General features: G+C 38.5%; 1 protein-coding gene across 1 annotated transcript in view; it reads left to right on the forward strand.

The window, feature by feature from the left end:
• The window catches only part of KIAA0319 (KIAA0319 ortholog), a 145,716-nt gene extending 124,697 nt beyond the window's left edge, over window positions 1-21,019 (forward strand). The window contains exons 19-21 of the mRNA XM_069095049.1: window positions 1,514-1,604; window positions 13,614-13,705; window positions 16,550-21,019. Coding sequence (XP_068951150.1) covers window positions 1,514-1,604; window positions 13,614-13,705; window positions 16,550-16,725 — 359 coding nt within the window. The 3' untranslated portion in view covers window positions 16,726-21,019. The remainder of the gene's footprint in view (window positions 1-1,513; window positions 1,605-13,613; window positions 13,706-16,549) is intronic.
• Window positions 21,020-26,949: the final 5,930 nt, after the last annotated feature.

The raw sequence follows: 26,949 nt of genomic DNA on the forward strand, positions 1-26,949 counted from the left end.
GTCACACAACTAGTAAATGTCTGAGACCAAATTTGAACTCAGGGCTTCCTGACTCTGGGCCCAGTGCTCTATCTAATCACTGTGCCACCTCACTGCCCTCACATTTGCTAATGATCAGTTATTTACTTTGGCAGAAAAGATACCATCACAGATTACTGTTAATTCAATGCAATAACTCTCTTTGGTTTTATGAGGATTCATTTAAATAGGTGACTTCAGAAGCGACCCATTGCCCTGGTTTAGATTTACCCAAAATGCCAGTTTGACAGACTGATCTCAGCTGGGTTTCATGTTGGGATCAGAATAAGAAAAGAAGTCAGTCCACACTACCAAACTCAGCCATGAATGTAGTGAAGCTGGCACCAGCTGAGCTGACCAGTGGTCCAGGGAAGAAATTATCTTAAAGTAATCAGGGAATCTATACCTTGGAAAGTAAATTTGGGTATCAGATAAATAGATGGGCATAGTGTTGGAGGCAGCTCAAACTAACCCACAGAATTAATGTTTAATTTTCAGGTGAGCATTTATTTACACCTTAGTAATCAGCATGATGAAAATCAGGGACTAATTAATTGCTTTTTTGATTACCTACCCAAAAAAAAGTGATGGATAAAATGTTATTAAGATTAAACCTTAAAGTGTGACCTACATTTTTGGAGAGCTTGTTGTTAAACATTTACCAGCATACCACTGGGCTAGACTGGACATGATAAAGGAGAGAAATTAGCATTTTTAATTCTCAAATGACATTCTTATATAAACCTGTTGAAAGTATTAAGACTATGGAGAGAAAGATGAGTTGAATTCATCTCTTGTGCAGGGTAGGCAAGTCATGTTTAGACCTTGTTTGTTCCTCTGTATAGTTTCTTTATGCCTGGAAGCTACTCCATGCACAGATGTGGGAAGGAATATGAATTGGGAAGATTCTGATCTATTGTCTGACCCAGTGTTAGGTGTACCATGCCACAGAGAGACATGACAACCACATTTTCTTTCAGCTAGACCCAATAGTTTCTTTAGGACAGGGGTGGGGAATCTGCGGCCTTTCACTGTGAAGTTTGGATTCGGTCAAAGGGTTGCACTTTTGAGTACCTATAAGGCCACATGTGGCCTCTAGGCCACAGGTTTCCCCACCCTTGCTTTAGGACCTTAAGGACTTCATAAATGTTCCCAGAAAAAGTAACTTTTGAATTTTTTATGGTTTTTGAACAATCAGCAGAGGTAAAGATATTCTGGGATCACGGCTGAATTTGGATAATTTTGGAGTCCTCTTTTCTGCTTGGCACAAGAATGCTTAGCATATGGAGAGAGCAACTTCAGTATTAATTGCATGACCTTCAGTTCTCCTCAGACTTGTATCCCACTTCATTGATGATCCTGTGGTAGTCAAGCAGGTGCAATTAACAGCATGAATCTCTGCTTGTAGAGCCTTAAAATATTTATTCAGTGTGAGATAGCATACATCAAGTGGTTCTGCAAAATGCAAAAACATTTTGGTTTTCTTGTTTTCCAGAATGGAGTATTTTCTACGTGACTCTCCTGGCTTTTATTCTGATCATGATAATGGTGGGTTTCACTTGGTTCTGCATCTGCTGCTGCAAAAGGTACCTGGTTGGCATATGTATTTTTATTTTTTTTTTTGGAGGGGGGAAGGCAAGGCAGTTGGGGTTGACTTGTCCGAGGTCACACAACTAGTAAGTATGTCAAGTGTCTGAGCCCAAATTTGAACTCAGGTCCTCCTGATTGCAGGGCCCGTGCTCTATTCACTGAGCCACCTTGCTGCCCCAGCACATTTATTTTTAATAAAATAAAAGACATTGAATGTGAGATGACAGACCCAGGGTCTTCTGCTTGGGACTTGTAAACTGCTAAACTGCTTGACAAAGGAGACATGATAAAGTACTTTAGGTGACTTAGCAAATTAACACTCTCCCTGCTCAATAAAACTGTCCTTACAAAGGCCTCCCTTCTTAGAAGAGGCTAGTTAAGTTACTCTAGATCAGTTTTTAACCTGGGATCCATGAAATTAAGTTAAAAACATTTCAATAACTATTTTAATATAATCGGTAAACTTTGTGTAGTTAAAAAACATTATTCTGAGAGGAGGTCCATAGGCTTCACCAGACTGCCAAATGGGTCCATAACACACAAAAAAAGATAAGAACCTTTGTTCTACATCAAATCCTATTTTCTCTTATTTTTTTGCCCCCCAACCCTCCCACTTCTTCTTGGTACTCTTTAGGGCTTTGCTAACTAAGACATTCTTTAGGGTAAGGTGCTAGAAATCATTATGGGTTGAAGGTTTTGATTGTTTTTATTGCAACTGATAAGAATATGGTTTACTCTTACTCTTTTTAATAAAGGTAAAGTTTTAAGAGAGATCTCCTAGGCAAGGAGAAATTGTACCTGATGTTTTACCTGATGTCCTGTTCTCTGGAGTGGCCCCCTGGGAAGCTCCTGAGGTTGTCATGACAGCAGGCTAATTTCAGAATTCTTTGTCAGGCCTATTGTGAGGAGATTGAACCATCACATGATGACTCTGAATGCCTCTGAGAACAGAGAGCATGAGGTATTTCCCCACATGAGATAGCCTAAGTGCTTGTGCCAGACACATGTGGCCAAAATGAAGGGTTTTACCTTCAAGAAAATTTTTTTTTTAAAATTATGCTGCTACAAAGGTGGCAGCACGACCAGTGTGGTACCGGTCTACATCATACCACTAAATAATTTCGAGCTAGATTATGACTAGGCTCTCACACTTTCTGAAAGGAAAAGCTGGTACGAGAAGATCAGAACACTCAGTCACAGGTCGAGTGTTCCCTGAACTGGATCCCACAAGTGTCTGCTGAGATGGTTGCCATGATCTGGATTGTTCTGAAAATGCTCCGTCTCTATGTTATACAAGTTGATGACAAAATAATGAAGTTAGTATTTTGTTTTTATCATAGGAGGCAACATGAGATGAAAGTACTCTTTGCTCCTGTTTAGTATTCGTTTAGCATGGTTTTGTTGTTGTGTGTTTGAAAAATAATTTCCCAAAACAGAGGAAGAGCCACATGGGGCAGTTCAGTTTGTGTGTGTGTCTGGAAAAGAATGATTGGTGCCAGTTAATCCTATTGATTAACCATATTTCCTTTCCTAGAACTGTCTTCCCAATTCCTTCCTGTTCATTCATTACCTCAATGAGCATTTATTAGGTACCTATTATGTATGGGCTAAGTTCTGGAGCTGAAAAATTGAAAAACTTAAGAGTCCCTCCCATTAAGGAACTTATAACCTAGTAGATTTGCAGGTTTGCAAATCATTATAATAGACATTAGAATATGTTTAAATACGTAGAGTAGATATACTCTATTGAGAGCAGAGACCTTATCTTAATTTTTCTATATCCCTCAATGTCTAGCACAGTCACAGTAGATGAATGATAAATGGTGCTTGAATGAATGGATGGGTGGATTGACAAAATGCTATTTAATTCAACAAACTGAATTTAATAAGAATTTATTTAAGCACCTACTTGGAAAAAAAGGCACTGACTTTACAAAGTCCTGCTCTCTAGGTGTTTTTTTTCCATTTAGGGGTGGAAGGGAGGTAACATTTATTAAACAAAATACATATAATACAAGGAAGAGTGATGGAGTCAAAGGAAAGATCCAGATAAGGTTCTCTAGGAGTATTTGAGGAATGAGAGGGAAGTCTTCATGGAGAAGGTGACAATGGAGTTTAAGACTTGAAAGAGATAAAGCTGCTGAGAGGTGTAGAGGAGAGATTTTTACTAGTGACTAAGATAAAAGTATAGATGATATGCTTATCAAATTAGAAAGTAACACACATCGATATAAAGAAGAGCTAACATTCTAGAAGACAGACACAGAATCCAAAAAGATCTTGGCAAGTTAGAAAGTTAGGCTGAATCTATTAAGATGAAATTTAATAATAACAGCTGTGAAGTGTGATCTTTGAGTTAATAAAAACTTACTTCAAAAGTATAATGATGGGAAAAATGTGGCTGGACAGTAATTTTTTTTTCTTTTTATGGGGCTTTTAGGTGACTGGAAGCTCATTATGAATCAACAGTATAATAAAGCATCCAAAAAAAGCTAATGTAATCTTGGGCTCTCTTAAGAAAAGCATAGTATGTAGGAGTCAGCAAATATCTAAATTATTTACTAGACGGAGAGGGAAATGGCAACTAAAAGCCACAGTGGCTGAGAATATAACTCATTTGTAATATCTTAGAAGAATGATGAAAAGTTTTGAGCAGTATTATTTCAGAAAACATATGAGCAGTGGAGGGTAAATCAATTTTATTCTAGAAACCTTAGAAAGAGATCCAATTAAGCAAAATAATCCCCAGGGTATTTAAGGACAAAAAATGAAAGGAAAGAGAACAACAAATAGGAAATGGAAAAGATATTCAAGTATTGCTTCAACAAACTATTTTTTCTAGGGTAGTTCAGTGGCACAGTAGATAGACTGCTGGGCCTGGATCAGGAAAACCTGAGTTCAAATGTGGTCTCAGACACTAGCTGTGTGACCCATTTAACCCCGTTTGCCATCTCAGTTTTCTCATCTGTAAAATGAACTGGAGAAGGAAATGGCAAACCACTCCAGTATCTTTGCCAAAAAAAAAAAAAACCCCAAATGGGTTCATGAAGAGTCAGCCATAACTAACTGACAAAACAATAACACATTTTATATCTTGCAATTTTGCTTAAGTTATTGTTTCAATTAAATTTTTAGTTGACTTGTAGTCTTGTCTAAGTATACCATCATATCATCTTCAAAAAGCATCAACTTAGTTTCTTTGTGTCAATTTCTTTTTCTTGTTTTAGTGTTATAAATAGCATTTTAATCTAGGATTATGCTAAATAGTAGTAGTGATAATGGACAACCTTGCTTCACCCTTTTTTTTTTTTACTAGAAAGGCTTCTAGATTATACCACATTAATTTTAGATATAACCTATTAAGGAAAGGTTCATTTTTCCCCGTGTTTCCTTGTGTGTGTATGTGTGTGTTTAACAGAAAAGGATATTGTTTTTTGTCAAAAGCTTTTACTTCATCTATTGATATAATGACACAATTTTACCAACCTTGAATCCCTGGTATAAATCCATCCTGGTCATACTCCATAATCTTTGTGATACATTGCAGTAGCCTCTTTTAAAATATTTAACTTAATTTTTTTTTTTCGGTCAGTCTTCTTTAGGAGTATTATCTATAGTTTTCTTTCTCTGTTTTGATTCTTCCTGGTTTAGGTATCAAGGAATTTGGTAGGGTCTCTTTTTATGCTATTTTTGCAAACAATTTGTGCAATACAAATTAATTGTTCTTTGAATGCTTGATAGGATTTGCTTATGAATCTACTTTGTCCTGGGTTTTTCTTCCACCTTTTGGGAGTTCAGTTGTGGTTTCTGTAATTTGTTCTAAGATTGTGCTGTGTAATTTATTTATTTTTGGTTCTGTTTGTCTAGATAGTTTTATTTTTGCAAATTTTCATCCATTTCATTTAAGTTGTTAAACTTATTGGCATGTAACTAGGCAAAATTTTCTAATGACATCCTTTATTCTTTGTTATGAATTCTTTTTAGTTTTTGATAATGTTAATTTGCTTTTCCTCCCTTTTAATCAGATTATCTATTGATTTATATTTTATTACTTTAAAAAACTTCTAGTTTGATTAATTCTTTTTTTTTTTGCTTTCAGTTGTTTTAATCTCTTCTTTGATTTCAATATTTCTATTTTAGTATTTGACTTGGGTTTTTTTAATTGGTTGGTTTTCTAGATTTGTTTGTTTTTGGTCGAATGGCCAATTTGTTAATTTATTCTTTTTCTCTTTTATTGATGAAAGTGTTCAGAGACATATTTTCTTCTGTTGTGAGTGAAATTTAACAAAAAAGTAAACTAAGTCATGCTTCTTTGGGCAAAATAACCTTTTATTATCAGGGGCAGTAACCTGAAAATAACATATGTCAATAGCTGCCTCAGTTTCCAACCAAAGATCCTAAGCAAAAGGATAGTTTCTCTTTTCTAGGTTTTGGGGAGTACAGAAGAATAGAACAGGGTAGGGTGATGTCATGGGGTTGAGGGATACATGATTGGTTATATAGCTGAGGCATGGGGAGCAATATGATTGGTTGGAAGTTGGTAATGATGGGCTAGCTAAAACTCTCTCCTTTTCCTCCTGTGACTAAGAAGTGTTCATTGTTTGAGTTCACCTACAAGGAGCCCATACTTCTTTGGACAGCAAAACAGACATTCTTGAAGAATAGCAAGGGGGTGTAAAGATACCAGTCCTGACTCCCTTATGGCAAACGGCATTCCTCACGGTTAGGAGAATTCTTTGAGGCCAGAATAGAGCAGTGATTAGCAAGAGAACTGGATTTCTAAACTTAAACCATTACAGGCCAGCTAAATTCTGGACTAAGTTCAGAAAAAAAGAATCATGACTTAGGCCAAAATCAATTAATTATAAATAAGATTAATAAGAAAATGATACAAGATCAGTTTTAAACTTCTTAGTTCTTTTGTTTTGTTTTGTTTTGTTTTTGGAAGAAACTTCTGGGTACTAAGCACTACCTTGGCTACATTCACAAAATTTTGCTATATTGTCTCATTGTAGTTATCTTTTTTTGGGGGGGAGGGCAATTGGGGTTAAGTGACTTGCCCAAGGTGTAATGTAATGCCAAGCAAAGGCAACTTCCCAAGGTTCAGAATACCAGCATAGGTGCTCTCCATTTTATTCAGTGACAAACCAAGAACAGAGAAGATCAAAACATGACATCATTCAAAATACAGCATTTACTAAGTGTGATTAAATAATCTCCAAGTACTACCCCACCCCAGGACCTTCCAATCATTCAATCAATTACAAAGTCCCTGTTCTAAATACTTCTCACCCCTAGGCTATACCTTAATTAAGTCCACCACAAAGCCCCTCTTCTCAAATGGAGATTAGTTTCCAAACTTAAGGTCAAAAGTTCCCCACCCCTGGATCACAATTGAATCTACCCCAGAGTTACATCAAGTTTAAACACAGCACTTAATACCCAAATGGAGGTCTTTTCTTCATCTTGACACGAGGCAAGTTCTCAGCAATCTTAGTTCCTGGGGAGACAAGGCTCAGCAAGGCCACAAGATACATTGCCAGTCCCTTCATGAATTTATCCTCTGTCTGTAGAACAGTCCTAGAACCCCTGAACACATTAGCAAAGCCCTCTCCCAGGATTTCTGTAAACATACAACAAGAAAATCCTTCTTCAGGGCTTCTGAACCAACAGAAAGGCTCCCAGACCCCTGCAACAACAGCACTGTCCTTCACCAGTGGACAGTATTCATTCTGTCTGCAGGACAGTCTCCAGACCCCTGCAACAACAGTACTGTCCCTCACCAGTGGACAGTATTCACTCTCTGTCTGCAGGACAGTCTCAGGGCTTCTTAGTGAACAGCCAGGTTCCAGGACTTCTTCAACAAAAGGACTGTCTTTCACCAGTGGACAAATCTGGCAAAAGAACATCAAAACAGACAGACAAAGTACCAGCAAAACAGCCATGTCTCCTCAGTCCTTGGCAGCTCAGGGGGCAGGTCTCAAAAGTCCAGGACAATTAAAAGCGGCCACCAGCAATTCTCTTAGTCTCTCTCTCTCCAGGAGGTGCTGCTTCCAAAAAGATCTTCGGCTTCTCTCTTATCTCTCCAAATCTACCTCACCAGCTCCTCCCAGTTCAGGACTTTCTTTTCACATCAACAAGCCCATCCCACAGGTGGGATTAACAAACTCTGGGTTTTAACACAATCAATTTGAAAACCAAGCCAATACAGGGGAATCTTTAATTGCCATTACTATCACACAAGGTCACACGGCTAGTAAGTGTTATTATATGTCTGAGGCTGCATTTGAACTTGGGTCCTCCTAACTCCAGGGCCCATGCTCTGTTCACTATGCCACCTAGCCACTCCTCATTGTAGTTATCTTTAATGAAATTGTCTATTATTTCTATGATACCTGATGTTATAATTTGAGATTTGGAACTATCAGGCCCCCTTCTTTCCACTTTGTTTTCATGATTTTCCTTGACATTTTTGACCTTATGCCTGATGTGTCTCATTATTTTTTTAGGGACAAAATTTAGTCCAATTTGAAACAGAGAATTTATTTCAGGAGAAAGATATGAAACTCAATTGCCATCAGGTATTTCTGGAATAAGGAGTCAGGGCCAGACATCAGAGCAAATTCTTGTTATCTCACCTGCCTGGAAGCCACAGGCACCCCACATGATTAGCACTGGGGCCTATCCCTTCTACCCTACCCTTCTACCTTCCCTTCACCCCAACACTCACAACAATACATGCATTTCAAAAGATAAGGTTTAAAAAACAGCATCTTTTATAGTATCTTTTAAAATAGGTTAATGTTTCAATTGTCTTAAATCAGTATTTTAGAATATGCAAGTATTAACCAAATAATTTCTGCCTCATTGGCACTCTTAAAGAATTTCATGCACTATGAGGGGGTATTGTGTTTGGGTGCTTGTATGTATATGTGTGTACTTTTTTTTTTAATCATCACTTGGATAAACTACATTTTTTTCAAATGCTTCTGGAGTACTGATCATTTTACTCTGTTGCTTTATTCTATTGCTGAATCCAGGTGTTCCAAGTTCCCAACAAAGATAAAATCTACTGTAGCAATCCCTCTTTTTTCTTTTTCTAAATTAAATTTTATGTTTATTTTTAGTTTACATCATTCATTTCCACAAGATTTTGAGTTATAAATTTTCTCTCCATCTTTCCCCTACCCACCACCTCAAAACAGCAATCTCACTGTATACCCCCTCCTCCAATCTGCTCTCTCATATTCTCCCCCATACCGCTTCCAACTTTCCAGTAGGGCAAGGTGGATCTCCATACCCCAGTGCCTGTATCTTATTTCCAAGTCATATGTAAATAATAATAATAATAATAATAAATTTTTTAAACATTTGATTTTAAAACTTTGAATTCCAGATTCCTTCCCTTCCTTCCTCATCACCCACCCTTACTGGGAAGATAAGCAATTCAATAGAGGTTGTACATGTGTAGCTACACAAAACATTTCCATAGTGGATATATTGTGAAAAGCTGGCTATACTTCCCTCCATCCTATCCCGCCCCCGACTTGTTCTATTCTCTACTTTGACCCTGTCCCTTTTCAAAAGTGTGTGCTTCTAAACACCCTCCCCCTCAACCTGCCCTCCCCTCCATCATCCCCCCTCTCATCCCCTTCCCTCCTACTCTCCTGTAGGGCAAGATACCCAATTTGGTGTGTATGTCGTTCCCTCCCTAAGCCAAATTCAATGAGAGTAAGGTTGACGTATTCTCTTTTGCCTTCCTGTTCTTCCCCTCCATTGTAACAATTATCCCTTGCCTCTTCTATATGAGATAATTTACCCCATTCTGTCTCTCCCTATCTCTTCTCATTATATTCCTCTCTCACCTCTCAATTTTACCTTTTAAATATCATCCCTTTCTATTCAATTGATCCTGTGCCCCCTGTCTATGTATACCTGTACAGATATATACACACACTCACATATATATTCATTCATATGCACATATACCCTCCTATATAGACATATATATGTAAGTATACATACATACATATACACACACACACTTATATTCCCTTCAACTATCCTCATGTTGAGAAAAGTTTCATAAGTTACAATTATTGTTTTTCCATTTAGGAATGTAAATAGTTCAACTTTGATAAGCTCCTTATGATTTCTTTTCCCTGTTTACCTTCTCGTGCTTCTCTTGCTTCTTGTATTTGAATGTCAGATTTTCTATTCAACTCTGGTTTTTTCATCAAGAATTCTTTAAAGTCCTCTATTTCATTGAATGACCATATTTTCCCCTGAAATATGATACTCAGTTTTGCTGGGTAGATGATTCTTGGTTTTAATCCTAGCTCCTTTGATCTCTGGAATATCATATTCCAAGCCCTTCTATCCCCTAATGTAGAAGCTGCTAGATCCTGTGTTATCCTGGTTGTGTTTCTGCACTATTCAAATTGTTTCTTCTTGGCTGATTATAATATTTTCTCCTTGATCTGCGAACTCCAGAACCTGGCTATGATATTCCTAGGAATTTTTTTTGGGGGGGGGATCTTTTTCAAGAGGTGATTGGTGAATTCTTTAGATTTCTATTTTGCCCTCTAAAATATCAGGGTAATTTTCCTGAGAATTTCTTGAAGGATGATTTATAGGTTCTTTTTTTGATCATGGCTTTCAGGTAATCCAATAATTTTTAGATTATCTCTCCTGGATCTGTTTTCCAGGTCAGTGGTTTTTCCAATGAGATATTTCATATTGCCTTCTATTTTTTGATCTCTTTTGTAGTATCTTGATTTCTCATAAAGTCATTAGCTTCCATTTGCTCCAATCTAATTCTGAAGGAATTATTCTCTTCAGTGAGCTTTTGAAATTCTTTTTCCATCTGGCAAACTTGGCTTTTTAAGGTGTTCTTCTCCTCATTGGCTTTTTGGGCCTCTTTTGCCATTTGAGTCAATCTTTTTTTTAAGGTGTTATTTTCTTCAGTCAGGTTGCTGACTCTTTTTTTGTGATTTTCTTTCATCATTCTCATTTCTCTTCCCAATTTTTCCTCCACTTCTCTTACTTGATTTTCAGAATCCTTCTTGAGCTCCTCCATGGCCTGTAACCAATTCATATTTTTCTTGGAAGCTTTTGGTGCAGGTGTTCTGACTTCGTTGTCTTCCTCCCATTCCATGCTTTGATCCTTTTTGTCTCCAAAAAAGGAATCTAACGTTGGATTGCTGTGCTTGCTTTACTTCCTTTGCTTGCTCATGTTGCCACTCAATTACTTGACTTTTGAGCTCTTTGCCACAGTAGAACTCTACTTCCAGAGAGGAGAGCTTTGTCCCAAACCACTGGGGTTTTTGCAGCTGCCAGAGCTATTAGGAGGGCATCATCTCTACAGCCCCCACACACTCTGGCTCACTGGTCATGCATTTCAGGACCACCACCCAAGACTGTGATCTAGATTCAGGCAGGTTAAAGCAAGAGCGATTACCCTCTGAATGGTTGCTTGGCCCCCCTACAATCTGCAGGCCAGGAGCTCTGAAGCAGCCATGTGGATGTGGCTGCATGGCTGGTGTGCCTCCACTGCTTCTCACTCTGGGGGCAGAGGCCAGACCACTCCTCCTTCCCCCAAGTTCCAACAGAGTTCTACACTGACCTTTTACTTTGTCTTTGGCATAGTATTTCTGGAAACTGCCACAGCTTCTGGGGATCCATTCTCCTGAGGTCTGCTCCAGCTGCTGCTGGTTGGGGCCACCCTGGGGTAAAACTACAGGCTCAAGTGGGGCTATGCTCTGTTCCCAGCTTGGTGTGATGGACCCTTCCTGTCCATCTGCCGGGCTGCCTTCAGCGGGAGATTTGTTTCTCTCTATCACTTTGTGGGTTCTATAGCTCTAAAATTTGTTTAGAGTCATATTTTATAGGTATTTGAGGTGGTAATGGGGGAGCTCACGGAGTTTTCCTGCTTCTATGCCACCATTTTGGCTCTGCCCCCCCCCCTTTTTTCTAAAGATGTATTTTGATATTATTCTAGCTCTATAAAGAAATTTTTTGGTAGTTTGATTGGCATTAGCAGTGAATAAATTAATTTAGGTAGTTTTGTATTTTTATTATACTAGTTTGGCATACCTGTAAGGAATTAACATATCTCCAACTATTTTGGTCTGTATTTTCATAAAGTATTTTATAGTTATATTCCCATAGCTCCTGAGTCTTGGTAGGTAGGCTTACTAAATATCATTATTTTAAATGGAATTCCTCTATCTCTTTCTAGTAGGTTTCATTTGTAATGTACAAAAATGCTCATGATTTATGTGAATTTATTTTACATCCTATGACTTTGCTATAGTTATGTTTCAATTAATTTTTTAGTTGAGTTTCTAGGATTCTCTGAGTAAATCATCATAACTTGTGCAAAAATGGATATTTTTTCTTCTTTGCCTATGTTTATTCCCTCAGTTTTTTTTTCTTGTTATAGCTAGAACTTCTAGCACTAAATCAGATAGTAGTGGTGATATTAAATATCCTTGTTTTACCCCTGTTGTTATTTGAAAGGCCTCTAGTTTGTTCCCTTTACATATAATGTTTATTTTTGGTTTTAGATGGATGCTATGGTAGATTCATTTATTCCTGTTTTCTAGTGTTTTTAATACCATTCATTTGCCAGATTTGTGACTTGAATTTGGCCAGGGACTTTTTCTTGTCATTACTACAATTGGTCAAGTCAGTTAATGAAGTTAGTGCTTTGCTATTACACATTTCCTGAATGTTCTCCTTTGAACTGAACCAGTTGGCAAATAAGTAAACTTTGCTTAAGTGTCATTATGATAAGTTCTGCAGATACAAAAATTAAAACTAAAAAGCTTCCACCCTCACATAACTTCCATTCTATACCCTTGACTTTATTTCTTTCGTTTTCACCAATAATTTGTCCCTTTGTTATCTCCCCTTTCTCTAGTCTTCTATTTCTTCCTAACTACTGGTTCTTTCCTTGCTGCCTAACATTCCCAAGTTTCCCCACCCTTACATAGCATGCAGTCCTCTAAGCATGACTAGCCATGTCCCTTTCTCAGGGTTCTAGGGTTAAGGGAGCACTAGGGTTCTTACAATAGTAGATTGAACTCTCATCCCCCTCCTTTTCTCTCTCCCCCTTCTCTCCTATATCCCCTTCCTGTGTTTCCCTTTATCCCTTTCAGTCTGATTCAATAATTTATTCTCCTCTTACCCATCCTTTTCTCCCTTTCTTCCTCCAGTCTTCAGACTTTGAGCCTCCAGTGAGAAATCTTGCTGTGGCAGACACATTACAAATCACCTCTCCTTTCACCCCACCTCATACACAGGGCAGTCAAGCAATAATATACACAGTTTAGCTATTCAGTTAATAACAGCTTTATTACATTTTCAGATTTCAGAAATAAAATAAACCCTTACATATACTGGGGAAGATGTCCACTAAGCTGTGAGGGAAACAACAGGTTTAAATAGAGCAACGTATAGGCCGCCAGAGTGGCCCATGATATGTTGTGCAGGCCTTTTTCCTGGGCTGCATGAAATCCTTTCATGGGCTGCAAGCAGCACTAGGGCCATAAGTGGCCTGCCAGCCCTATGTTGTGCAGGCTTGACACAGAGCACACTGGAGAGACAGGGAAACCAGAAGGGAAATGCAGGGCTTTTTCTTCAGTCTAGATTCTAGAAGTACCTAGGTCATGTAATCCTCTGTCTCACTGCCCTAACATCAGGGGTCCTGGCTGCTGGTGACCCCTTAAACATTACTATTCCTTTAAGTTAAAAAAGCAGGAGGGTCATGTAGGGAGTCAAGATTAGCAGGCCCAAGCACCAATGCCAAAGTCTCTGGGATCCTGTCCTTCCCCTGAGGCCTGCCCAAAGGCTCATTACATAGATAAATGTAAGTGGGAGTTACATGTTTAAGGTTAGACATCTCCTTTAGGTCTCACCACCTTTTTTGTGTATCCTTTAGTCCTTTAGAGAGTTTACCTTTCTGAAAATTTGATTTGTGCCTATTATTTTTTTCCTTTCAGACAGAAAAGGACTAAAATAAGAAAAAAAACCAAATACACCATCCTGGATAATATCGATGACCAAGAAAGACTGGAGCTAAGTCCTAAATTTGGTAAGACACCTAACCAGGTGATTTCATACTATCAGCACCTGGTTTAATTCAGACATTTGTCTCTGAGTTACCACGGGTGAATTTCAGGGCAACAGAGACCTGTCAGGAGACTTGGTTGATGTCAGTTTTGTCAGTGGCTCATTGTGTAACACTGCCAGGATTATGCCCCTTTGGGCATCTGGAGAGAATAATAGCTGATGTTATTCAAGGCTGCTGGAGTAAAGGAAAGCAAGAACTATGAGGATATTTGGGGAAAACACATACTAAAATATTTTGGAGGTTTGCATTGGTATACATCATAGTTATAAACAAAAGATAAGAAAAGGAAAATCATTTGCAATTAACACTTAAGCACAGAAGCAAATACAGCTCAAAGGAAATTATATTCTAATAAGGGACATGTATTTTCAGATAAGTAAATACAAATTAATTTGAGGAAAGAGTGGGTGCACATTAACAATTGAAGGGGAGGTGGGGGTTGGTCAAGAAAGTCTTTGATAGGAAATGGCACCTGAGCTGAAGAAAGCCAAATTCTAAGAGGCAGAGGAGAAGAGGGAGTGCATTCCAGGCATGAGGGACAGCCTGGGCAAAGGCATGGAGGTGAGAGAATTCCAAATTCCCTAAATAGTAAATAGTTTGGCTGGAACATATTGAAGAGAAGTAACATCAAATATTTAAAAAGGTAGATTGTGGAGAGATTTAGGTGTAATGCTGTGATAAGGCACAGAGAGAAGGAATACTGACTTTGGGACACAGTTAGTTGGTCATTCTAACTGAATATGGAGTATATGAAGTGGAATAATATGAATAGGTCTAGAAAAGTTGTGGTGAAACTATGTAGGCTTTTAAATACCAGACTCAGTGGTTCTTATATTATCTTCAAGGTAATAGGGAAGCAGTGAATTGGAAAAAAGGAAAAACTGAACAAACTGACAGCAATTAGGAGCTTATGCAATGGTCCAGAAGAGGGGTGATAAGGGCCTGAATGAAGACAATGCCCATGTGAGCTGGGGGGAAAAAAGGACGGATGTTAAAAGGCTGTTTTGAAAGTAGAATCACTAAGACAACAACAGAGTGGACATGAGGAATGAGAAAGAGGACAGAGTCAAGTGGCATCTGCATGAGAAGTGGGAAAGTTTGGAGAAGGGGTTAGTTTAGGGGTGAACAGAGAGAGTTCTCTTTTAGACATGTGGTTTGGGACATGCTGGGACATGTTGGGACAGTATGCAGTTGCTGATGTGGGAATGAAGTTCAAGATAGGGTAGGGCTAAATATGTAGCTCTGGGTCATCTATATGCACATGGTCACTAAACCCGTAGGATCTACTTTTATCATTAAGGGAGACAATGTAGAGAGAGAAGAGACGCCCTAGAACCGAGTCTTGAGAGACACCTATGTTTTGGAGACAGAGATGGGTCATGAGAAAGTCTGCTTTTAGTATTTTTTGATTACTGGGCACCAATTCAAGTAGCATTTAATAATTCTGTGAGGCTACTTGAATTCCCATCCAAAGAAGTACAACAGTATAGTTACTCATGACTTTTCCAAACTGCCGACTCCTGAGTCACAACAGAATGAATTATTGCCACTGAATATAATTACGGTTGAAGTCTTGGGAGGGCAAAAGATAGTGCTACCCCCTGGAGTTTATGTAGTGTCTTTGTTCAAATACTCAAAATGTCTCCTTATGTGTAATGTCAATGCTGCTGTGTTATATCTTTCCCCTAAAGTCAGTTCCCAATACTAGCTTCTTTATTGCTTTTAATGGAAGTGCCATTCTGCATGTGAGCCCTCCTTATGTACTGTTTCACCATTTAAGTGGTTTCTCTGATTGTATCCCCAGCACTTAGCATAGTGCTTTATACTAAGTGTTTAATAAATGCTTTTTTAAATCCATCCATCCCTTCTCCTAGTCAAGAGCAGGGAATGATGACTCTTCTCCTTTGACTCCCATACCCTTATCACCAAGTCCATCCTTCCCAATGTCTTCTGCATCTGTTTCTTTCCAATTAGCACCACCCTAGTTCAGTCTCATCACCTGAGCTATTGCAATCATTTCTAAACTGATCTCTTCGACCATAGCCTATCCCACTTTCATTTTTTTCTCCCCTACACAGCATGGCCAGAATAATCTTCCTAAAACATTCACTTAATCACCAAATCTTCAGTAGCTTCCTGTCAGAGGAAAATCCAAACTTTGTAGCTAGGCATGCAAGGCCATCTACAATTTGCCTATACCCAAGTTATCCACCTTTATCTGGAACTACTCCTCTACACAAAATTTCACCTCAAAACCCTGTTGTGCACATAGAATCATAGGATTTTAAAGGTTAATAGTATGTTAGAAATCACCTTGTCTAATTTACTCATTTTACAAAGTCTGAGTAAAATGCATAGTTTAAATAGTATTAGTGTTATATACTTTTGTATGAGTCATTTCACTCATGTCCAATGCTTTGTGACCCCATTTGCAGATTTCTTGGCAAAGGTACTAGAATCCAGCTCATTTTACAGATGAGGAACTGAGGCAAACAGAGTTAAGTGACTTGCCTAGGGTCACACAGCTAGTAAGTGTCTGAGGCCAAATTTGAACTCAGGAAGGTGAATCATCCTGACTCCAGGTCTGGCACTCTATCCATTGGTCTCCTAGATGCCCAGTATTAAATATTGTACATTAATATATACTAACATGCTATATTAGTATTACATAATAATATTAGTATGATAGTATTTATTTTTAACCTGAAGAGTGTACTGAAATATTTGTTTGTTTTAACCTCAACTGACAGAGAACTAAGGGTAAAATACAGCTCTGTCCTAATTCTTTTGTTTGTTCATCCTTAGGAATTAAACACCGGAGCATAGACCAGAACTCCAGTCTGATGGTTTCAGAGTCAGAATTTGAAAGTGACCAAGACACAATCTTCAGCCGAGAACTTGGAACGGAGAATTCAAAGAACTCTGTGTTTGGACCCATCAAAAATGGGATTACCTTCAGTTATTGCTCCAAGGACAGATAGTTAAGTTGTTTTCAAGTGAGAGGAAATACTGAGCTGCCACAAAACGAATGAGATGAGAATTCCCCCAACATTTTTTTGTTTTCAAAATCAAAATCTTCTTGTACAATAGGAGACAGACAAGTTTGTTCACCATAGTTCAGAGGAGGTTAGAACAAAAAACTCTCATTACAGTTAAAATTGGAACAGGGAATCTAGCACATTTAACTCCTTATACATTGTGCTAAGTATAAAGTCTCACATTTTAAAGACTTATTGGTTGGGAATTTTGACATCAAAAATCACTACTTAGGGTGATTATTAATGTGAAGAAGGATAACATTAAGCTTTTATACAATTTATGCTTTACCTTTGGTTTTCCATCATTAAAAGGAGCTCTGTAAGAAGTTGGTACAATAGTGTTTTAAGGCTTAATATAAAATAGTGCATATTTAAATAAAGCTTAATACATCATTATGGGCTCCATCTTCAGAAGTATAGTTTTTTCAAGTTAAATAAAAACAGGGATTGTAAAGCAGAATTTCTTTTTTTTTTCTGTTTTAATTTGCCAGTATGTTGTCTATGGTAGCACGTATAAGATTTGACTATGAGGCTAAAAGCAGACGGAGACATTACCCCCATCTGAAGACTTCCCAGCCCCAGACAGAAGCAACATTTCTCTCTGCCCCCAACCACACTTAACTTTTTATGTGTGCCTAAGTTATCTTTGAGGCCTGATTAATAAATGAAATAAGGCAACTATCACTGAATAGAGATGAGGAATGGAAAGGGAGATGGAATTTAAGTCTTGTTGATTAGAACCTAGAATGCCACAATCTGGGGGGAGACAAGTATAACTACTTTAAAACTTGCCATCTGGATGAAACTGGCCTCTAACCTGTGGATGGCCAGAGCCGAACAGAGCAGGCTAGAGATAGGAGAGTCAGAAATGAAAAAGAAGTTTAATTTCAAAGTGAGGGAAATGACTTGCAAGCAAAAAGAGGGATCTTGGCACACGTGCCAGGGTCTTGCCCCTAGAGGGGAGACCTCAGTACTTTTACTAATGATTGTTTAGTGAGCTGTAGTTCTGACAATGAGGGGTAACAGCAGCAATGTGACAAGTTTGATTCATAGCAGGGTTTTCATGACCAGAACTTGTCCGAGCTCAGGGAATACCTGGTGCTGGTCAATGCAGTACCATAACTATGTGATTTTGCCAGAGGGTGAGACAAAGGATTGTTGTTATGCCAAGCTCAGGGCACGGCTTGCTTGTTGGGCCTTAGCTCTGGAAAACATTGTATCTCCTAGTATCTTGACAGTTTTGATGTAGTTTCCATTATTCATTCCATACATAATTTTCTACACTTTCAGACTGAGCCATTAAAAAAGCATTAAAAAAAGCTGCAAATAATAGATTGCTTCATGGGAACAATTTTGCCTTGTTGTAAGAAAACACTTAATAACAATCAAGAAGGGAAATGGGTTGCTTTGGGATCCTCTTCATTGGAGGTATTGAAATGAAGGACAAATGCTAACTTGTTGAGTATGTTGGTTATGTTGTAGAGATTTTTGTTCAGGTGTGGATGAGTTGTATTAGATAATCTCAGGGACCCCTCCCAGTGCTGATTCTGTGACTGTGAACTTGGCTTTCATCAGGTGTGCTTTAAAAATTTGTACAAAACACATTTCTGAAGGCCATAGCTAAAATTTCCTTGGGGAAAAAGGGAAAAATAACAAAATAAGTTCATCCCTGCCAACACTTATTTATACTGGGATTTAAATGTATTCTATCAAGTTGACTGAATAACTTCTGTTTGCACCCCATTAACCACATTGAGTGCAAGCTGTTAGGGTGGTTGGTCCTACTCAGTATTTTTTTGAGAGACCGAGGCTGGAGGGTTGGGCTGATCATAAATGAAAACCATTTTGTAGCCTCAACCATGCCTTTATTGTAAGGGGCATTAATTAAATAACTCTCTACTGTACCATCTGGAAAGAGGTGGACCTGCCTTGTGTTAAAAAAAACACAAATGCAGCAGTTAAATTACCAGAGGGTGGGAGAGAAAATGTCATTAGAGCAGGCAGATGAGAAAAACAGGCCAGCATCTTCTCCTTGCTCCCTCCTCCTAATATTCAGATGAACAGAATATTCTTAATTGCTTTATTTTGCTGGTGAATGGGACAACAGTAATGAGACTATAATTGAAAACACATGTCCCCAACTGCACATCTGCTTTTCAGAAAAACTGCCAATTAAAAATTATTCAGGATCAGATGGAGCAAGTGCTGCTTCAGCAGCCTGAACTCCTAACGCTGACCCCTAGGTAGGCAGGTAAAGTTAGAATTCAAATGAATTCAATAAACATTTATTAAGTGCTTACCATGCAAAGGCAATGTGCTAAGCTCTGGGGGTATAAAAACAGCTGTGGAAAATGGCCCCCTGCTGTTTCACTTCTCTCTACTGGGGGATATAAAAAAGAAAACGAGTGAAAAGCAAGGTGGGATATTTGGGGATATACCTGGGATTAACTGGCTGTGATAAAGTGCAAAAAGAACATTATGAATGGCCATGGAACCAAGAGTCCCATAGCAGATCTCTCTCTGCTACGACTGAGGTTCATTTCTATGTTTTAAGAAAGATGACTACCGGCTGTTGGGAAGTTCTAGTTGGATCTTTCATGGGATGATCTGGAATTCCTATTCCCAAGATGAATTATAAAGGTGATTAATGTAAAGTTGCAAGATGCTAAGAGGCTAAGGGAGGTTCATTGGACAATAAACCCTCTCTCCTGTTGGGAGTCTCTTTCCTTCTTTTCCACCCTCCCTTCCAGTTGCTCCAGTCCCCTTCTTTAACATCATCTTTGATCATCCTCCTTCTCTCCTCATCCCTGACTCCCCCTGCCAAAATTTTTTTTAAGTACTTCCTCTTGATGTAGCCAACTTAACCACCTATTCCATCCTGGAAATCAAAAACGTACCTCATGAGTGGCCAGACAGTGGGGAACTTAGCCACCCTACTTCCTATACACAAATGTGTATATGTTGGTCAAGGGTACAATGACCAAAGTGAAAATTTCTCTATAAATATAAAGTGAAATTATAAGTCAGGTATTTTTTGTCCTCATGCCATTTACCTTACAATTTCATTGACCATTAAGAATCTTTGAAAGGTCATTACCTGAGATTTTGCATAAGTACTCTAGGGTGACAGGGAGTATACACTGAACTTAACACATAGGAGAGTGAACTCTGGAATTCTCTTATCAAAATCTTAGTTGCAAGTCCAGCTATAACAAAGGAAGAATCGATTTTCCAATGTGTCTTGTGACAGCCCACACTGGGAGTTTTGCATGTAGTGAAGGCTAAAACAACCCTGCTGTATAAAAGCAATGAGGTGGCTATTAACCAATGTATCAATGATGTTATCTTGGTAGACAGGGCCTAGGAAGCACCCTCCCCCTTGAATGTGAACTTTGTCCCAAGAATATTTGTAGAAAAATGTGTTATTTATTTCAAGCATTGACATTGTACTAGACCATTTCTTAAATGACAATATCAAATATATGTACTCATCTTAATAAAATTGTTTTTCTCATGTAACTCCTGGTCATTCTTATACTTCTGAGGGCCTAACAAGGCTTTGGTAGATATAAGGAGATAAAGTATTTGGAAAGGACTAGTGGGAAAAGAGACCAGATTACTCAAAAGCTTAGGGGTTATAGCTACACCTATGAAACTTTCTTCACAAGGAGTAAATTTCTTTATCTTATGCAAACCAGGAGAAAAACTATTTACAGTTTTCAGGATGGTAATAAATAATAGTTTGGATTTCTAAAATGAAGCTTAAATTAAAAAAAATTATGGCATAACTAATAGGTTCAGCTTTCTCTACTAGTTGCTACTAATAGTACTTTACTATTTGATTCAAATCTTTAAGCACCATTAAGAAAATGAAATTCTTTCAGTGCTGAAAACAATAGAAGATAACGCATTTAAATGTCCACTTGCCAACATAATTATGAAAGATGTAACCGAGGTTACCAGGTCAGTCCAAAACCTGTCAATAGTAAAAGTACTATTCTTCAAGTAAGCACAGTCAAAGCATTAGAGCGTTGATCTTTCAGGGTAAATAAGATGTCATTAAACCCTAAAATTTGTAGATAGTGATTTCATAGTCCACCTCCTTCCCCCATTAATAATAACTCTTTGCAAAGTGCTTTACATGTTATATCAGACTTCATCCTCCAAATTGCTAAGCGCGTGAAGGCATCCTATACTTTTTAACAATAACTTAACTGGGAATCATTAAAAGCCCATATCAATGTTTCTCCAACTAAATAGGCCATGGAATTTTTTTTCTAATTGTGCTGAAGTTTGAAATAAAGGAAGTTTTGTGCCAGTGATTAAAGCATTTGTTGTGATTATATCAGTATCTCTGTTTGGCAGTTGAGCTGGCCATAAGCTTCCAAGACTGACATCAGCACCAGAAGAACCTGCAAATCCTTATAATCTATACAGCACCTAGAAATAATTCATGGGACTATATTAAAGTTGAAAATACCAAAGAGCTGATAAATGAGATTGAGAGCAGAGTATCTGGCAGTGTGGTTAGGGTTGGACTCCTTTATTCGTTGTATGTCACAAGAACACTGTATGATGGATTATGTTTGTAAACCTCTGCCATCCAAACCCTTTTAGGATTAAGCTATTAAGAGGGAGAAATCTTTTCGTCCACAGATTTTCACTGTTATACTAAAAATATTAATAGTTTTAGTAGCATTCTTTCCCCGATATAATTCATTTAAAAATTTTCTATTCTCTTGCCTGCTGTCTAGTTCGTTGTGAAATAAAGCTAAAAAAAAATAAAAAGTTAAAAGAGTAGGAAGAGGAAGATAAATTTGGTTGAAAATATTAGCCCTGGCCGAGCATAGACCAAGAGCCCATCATGCTCATATTTAAGACCTGTCTGGATGCCCACTTCTAGAACAGTCTTTGATAAGCTAGAGATTATCTAGAGAGAAGGGCCATCAGCTCAGTGAAGAACTTCAAGGTCATGACACGTGAGGAATTGCCAAAGGAATTGGAAATGTTTAGCCTGGAGAAGATAAGACTTTGAGCACATGATAGCTGTCTTTAAGTATACAGATATGACCATGTCATTCATCTATCCAAATGAAACCAGTGGTTCCCTGTTGCCTACTGGATAAAATACAAAATGTAACACCTGGCTTTTGCAGCACTTTACAACATGGCTCTCACCTACCTTTTCCAGTTATGCCATGTTTAATCTCCTTTGCACACTTTGGTCCAAACTGGTGTGCAAGCTGCAACTCCGCTGTTGCATAGGCTGCCCTTCATGAGTGGAACACTAGCCTTTCCTGCATCTGTCCCCTGAAAAGAGCCAGCTTTCTTCAAGCGAAGTTTCTGTGTCACCTGCTCCAGGAACCTTTTTGGATTCCATCCCTCACCCCACTACTGCCCAGGTATTAGCCCCCTTCCTCCTGAAATTATACTTTGTATTTACTTACCTATATACATGTGGTATCTAGGGGGATGTAAACTCCCTGAGGAAAGGAATGATGTCATTTTTGTCATATCTGTCTCCTAACTTGGTGCCTTGTTCATGGTATGTATGTTTTTATAACCATTAAATTAAGGCCTATTATGTGGAAGAGGGATCAGATTATGTTGTTTGGCAAAGTGCAAAATTAAAAGGAATGGCTAAAGCTGCAGAAAGGCAGATTAAAAATTTAATTTAAGGACAAACTTGCTAATAATCAAAGCTAGCCAAGAGGGGGTACTTACTATAGGCTACCTTGGGAAGTAGTGGGTTTCCCCCTTTCTGGAAGTCTTCAAGCAAAGGCCAGCTGACCACTTGTTGGGTATGCTATATATGGCAGCCTAGATAGCCAATGTGGTCCCTTCCAACTCTGTGAGGCTAGAACAAACTACAACCAACAGGATGTGATATTCTCTCTGGAGGACTATCATATTGGTTTGAGTAGACATTTAATGAGACCCTAAGTGAGGCCTATGATCACACTTCCAGCATGACAGCCACAAATTAGCCTGATCAGCCCAGGAGTACAGGCAGTAGCAACAGCCTCCCCATCCACTTGCACACAGTCGAGAGGGGTCCATGGCTGAACACCCCTACTGCTGGTTCTATCCAATGGAAGAAGCATAGACTACAACCATATCCTTGCCCTGAGGTCCCCCAGAGAAAAGGATCTCACCTTAAAGTCTATCAAATTTTCCTTTCTACTCAATGTTGAGGCTGGAGAGTAGGGGATGAGGGCCAGATAGGCTATGGAGAGCAGTTCTTCCCTCTCCAAAGCATTTTCACTGCTTCCTCCATTTTCCCTTCCCCTTTGAGGATTTATTTCCTTGTGATGGAATCCTAATAAAGCTGCCCCCAGCCTCAATATTCTAACTTCATTATAGGCCTGGTGCCACTGTAGTTGGCCCACTATACGTACCTTCCTGCCCCCTCTTCCCCACCCTCCCACCCCCAATATCCTAACTTTTTCATATATGCCTCACTGCTCACTGGAACAAAAGGTATATCCCTGAACTCTTAGTTCCCACAGAAACAGTAGGTGTGTCTACGTGATGGGAACCTAGCTACTGCCTCTACCTGGTCACTCACTGCCCCCAGACCCATTCCCAAAGAAACAGGTATGTTCTTGTATTTAATCACAATCACATTACATTAAATTGAAAAGTTTTTGTACAAACAAAGTCAATGTAACCAAGATTAGGAGGGAAACGGAAAATTGGGAAAGAATTTTTACAACGAATGTCTCCGATAAAGATCTCATTTCTAAAATATACAGAGAACTGAGTCTAATATATAAGAATACAAGTCATTCCCCAATTGATAAATGGTCAAAGGATATGAATAGGTAGTTTTCACAGGAAGAACTTAAAGATATCTATAATCATATGAAAAAATGCTCTAAATCACTATTAATTAGAAAAATGCAAATCAAAACAACTCTGAGTTGCCACATCTCACCTGTCAGATTGGCTAACATGACAAAACAGGAAAATGATAAATGCTGGAGAAGATGTAGAAAAACTGGAACACTAATGCATTGTTGGTGGAGCTGTGAACTGATTCAACCATTCAGTAGAGCAATTTGGAACTATGCCCAAAGGGCTATAAAACTGTGCATAGGCTTTAAGCCAGTGATACCACTGCTAGGTCTATATCCCAAAGAGATTTTTTTAAAAAGGGAAAAGTACCTATTTGTACAAAAATATTTATGATAACTCTTTTTGTGGTGGCTAAGAATTGTTGAGGGGATGTCTAGCAATTGGGGAATGCTGAACAAGCTGTGGTATATGATTGTGATGGACTATTATTGTGCTATAAGAAATAACAAGCAGGGTGGCTAGGTAATACAGTGAATAGAGCACCGGCCCTGGAGTTAGGAGGGCCTGAGTTCAAATGTGACCTTAGACACCTAATTCACACTAACTGTGTGAGCTTGGGCAAATCACTTAACCCCAATTGCCCTGCCTTCTCCCCTCCAAAAAGCAAAAATAAAAAAAAAATTAAAAAAAAGCAAAAAATAACAAGCAGGATGATTTCAGAAAAACCTGGAAAGTGAAGTGAACAGAACCAGGAAAATGTTGTACACAGCAAAAGCAATACTGTATGATGAAGAACCATGAATGACTTAGCTATTCTCAATAGTACAATGATCTAAGACACAAGAGGACTCATGTTGAAGTATGCTATCCAATTTCAGAAAAAGAACTGAATTTGTTTGAATATAGACTGAAACATGCTGTTTTTCTCTTCCTTCTTTTTCTTCTGTTCAAGTCTTCTTGTACAAAATGACCAATATGGAAATGTTTTATATGATGGCACATGTATAACCTGTATCAGACTGCTTATCGTCTCGGGGAGGGGGGAGGCAAGAAGGGCAGGAGAGATATAATTTGAAACTCAAAACTTTTAAAAAATTGTTTTAACGTAATTAGGTGTGAAAATGTTTAATTTTAAAAAAATATATGTAGAGCCTATATCAGATTGCAAGCTGTCTTGGGGAGGGAGGAAGGGGAGGGAGAAAATTTGGAACTCTAAAGCTTGTGGAACTGAATGTTGTAAACTAAAATTAATTAATTAAAAATGTAATTAGGGAAAACATAAAATATTATTAAAAAGTACAATGTTCCATGAAGTAATTTTAAATTTTATGCGTAAAAATCATCAACTAAGAATGGCTAAACAAACTTGTATGTAAATGTTATGGAATATTAATTTTTTGTTCAATCATTTCAGTCATATCTGACTCTGATCCAATTTGGGGTTTTCTTTTTTTTTTTTTTCATAATAAACCTTTATTGTGACTGAGGTAGGTGACTGCTCCTCCCACATTGGGAAGACACTGAGAAATGGGACTTGGCGTGGTGTGATACAAAGCTGAACCCACTCCCCCAACCCCCACGTTGGCAGATGGGGCAGGGAGGGTAGTCCCTAAAGCTGAGGGAGGGGGCCTGAGGTGGCTGTACCATTGACAGGGGAGGGAAGGGCCCTGGGGCCTGATGCTAGGAAGGGGGTATAGGTATACCCATTCCCCCCATATGACTCTATTTGTCCTGCATCTTTCCCAGGATGGGCACAATCATATCAAACTTAGGCCTCTTGGCTGGGTCCTCATTCATGTAGATCTTCATGAGTTTATGCACATGTGGGGAGATACCTGGAGGAATGGTGGGTCAATGGCCTTTCAGGGCAACCTTCACGCCACATTTGGGGTTCTCTTGACAAAGATACTTCAGTGGCTTGCCATTTCCTTCTGCAACTAATTTTACATATGAGGAACTGAGGCAAACAGGGTTAAGTGACTTGCCTAGGGTAGTGTCTGAGGTCATATTTGAACTCAGGAAGATGAATTTTCCTGATTTCAGATTACTGTGGCCTCTAGGTAATGCAGCTGATAGAGCCCTGGGATTGATTCAGCAAGTCGTGAGTGCAAATGTGGCCCAAGACATTTACTAGCTGTGTAACTTGGGCAAGTCACTTAACCTCTGCTGGCCTCAGTTTTCTCAACTGTAAAATGGAGATAATAATAGCACCAATCTCCCAGGGTTGTTGTAAGGATCAAATGAGATATCTGATGAATATGAAGGGAAGCATGGCAAGACTTCTACCAACTGATGCAGAACGAAGTAAACAAAGTCAAGAAAGCCATATATACAGTGACAACCACAGAGTAAGTGGGAAAAAAAAAAACCCACTACAAAACAATCAAAAGTGAATGTTGCAAAATTAGAAAGAATGACATGGTTCCAAAGACAAGAATACACCTCCACCTCAAGCCTTTGGAGAGAAGCAAGAAGTCCACAAGTACCTATTTTCGGACTTCTTTGGGAAGTACTGATCACCTCTGAGCATTTTTTCCTCCTCTTTTTGTATACAAATATTATTTGTTATATGTATGGCCTTCTGAGATGGGGAGAAAGGAAAGATACTAGGGAAAATTTTAATTAAAAAAAAAAAAGATGGGGTAGCTAGTTGGCTCAGTGAATAGAGCACCGGCCCTGGAGTCAAGAGGACCTGAGTTCAAATCCGGCCTCACACACTTAAAACACAAAAAATTAGCCGTGTGACCTTGGGCAAGTCATTTAACCCCAACTGCCCTACTTTCCCCCCTCCAAAAAAGCAAAAAAAAAAAAGATATCCTATAGCCACATGAAAAAAATACTCTCATTATTGGAGAAATGCAAATTAATTCTCAGGCACTTCATATCTATTAGATTGGCTAATAGGACAGAAAGAAAAGGAAGATGATAAATGCTGGCAGGGAATATGGGAAAAATGAGACATTATCTCATTTTTCATTGTTGGTGGAGTTGTGAACTGATTCAGTCATTCTATAGAGCAATTTGGAACTATGCCCAAAGGGGTATAAAACCATGCATACCCTTTGATCCAGCAATACAACTACTAGGTCTGTATGCCAAAAGAGGAAAAAAGGAAAAGGACTTATATGTGCAAAGATATTTATAGCAGCTCCTTCCTGGGTGTAAAGAATTAGAAATTGATTCGATGCCCATCATTTGGGTAACGGTGGAACAAGTTGTGGTATGTGATTATGATGAAACACTATTGTACTATAGGAAATGATGAGCAGGATGCTCAGAAAAACCTTGGAAGACTTGCGTGGGCTGATGCAAAGTGAAATGTACTGTGTACAAAGCAACAGCAACATTGTAGGATGATCAGCTGTGAAT

The sequence above is a fragment of the Petaurus breviceps genome, unplaced genomic scaffold (genome assembly GCF_028583685.1).
Source record: "Petaurus breviceps papuanus isolate PSGF00001 unplaced genomic scaffold, PetGlider_PUasm1.0 224, whole genome shotgun sequence".
Classification (NCBI taxonomy): domain Eukaryota; kingdom Metazoa; phylum Chordata; class Mammalia; order Diprotodontia; family Petauridae; genus Petaurus; species Petaurus breviceps.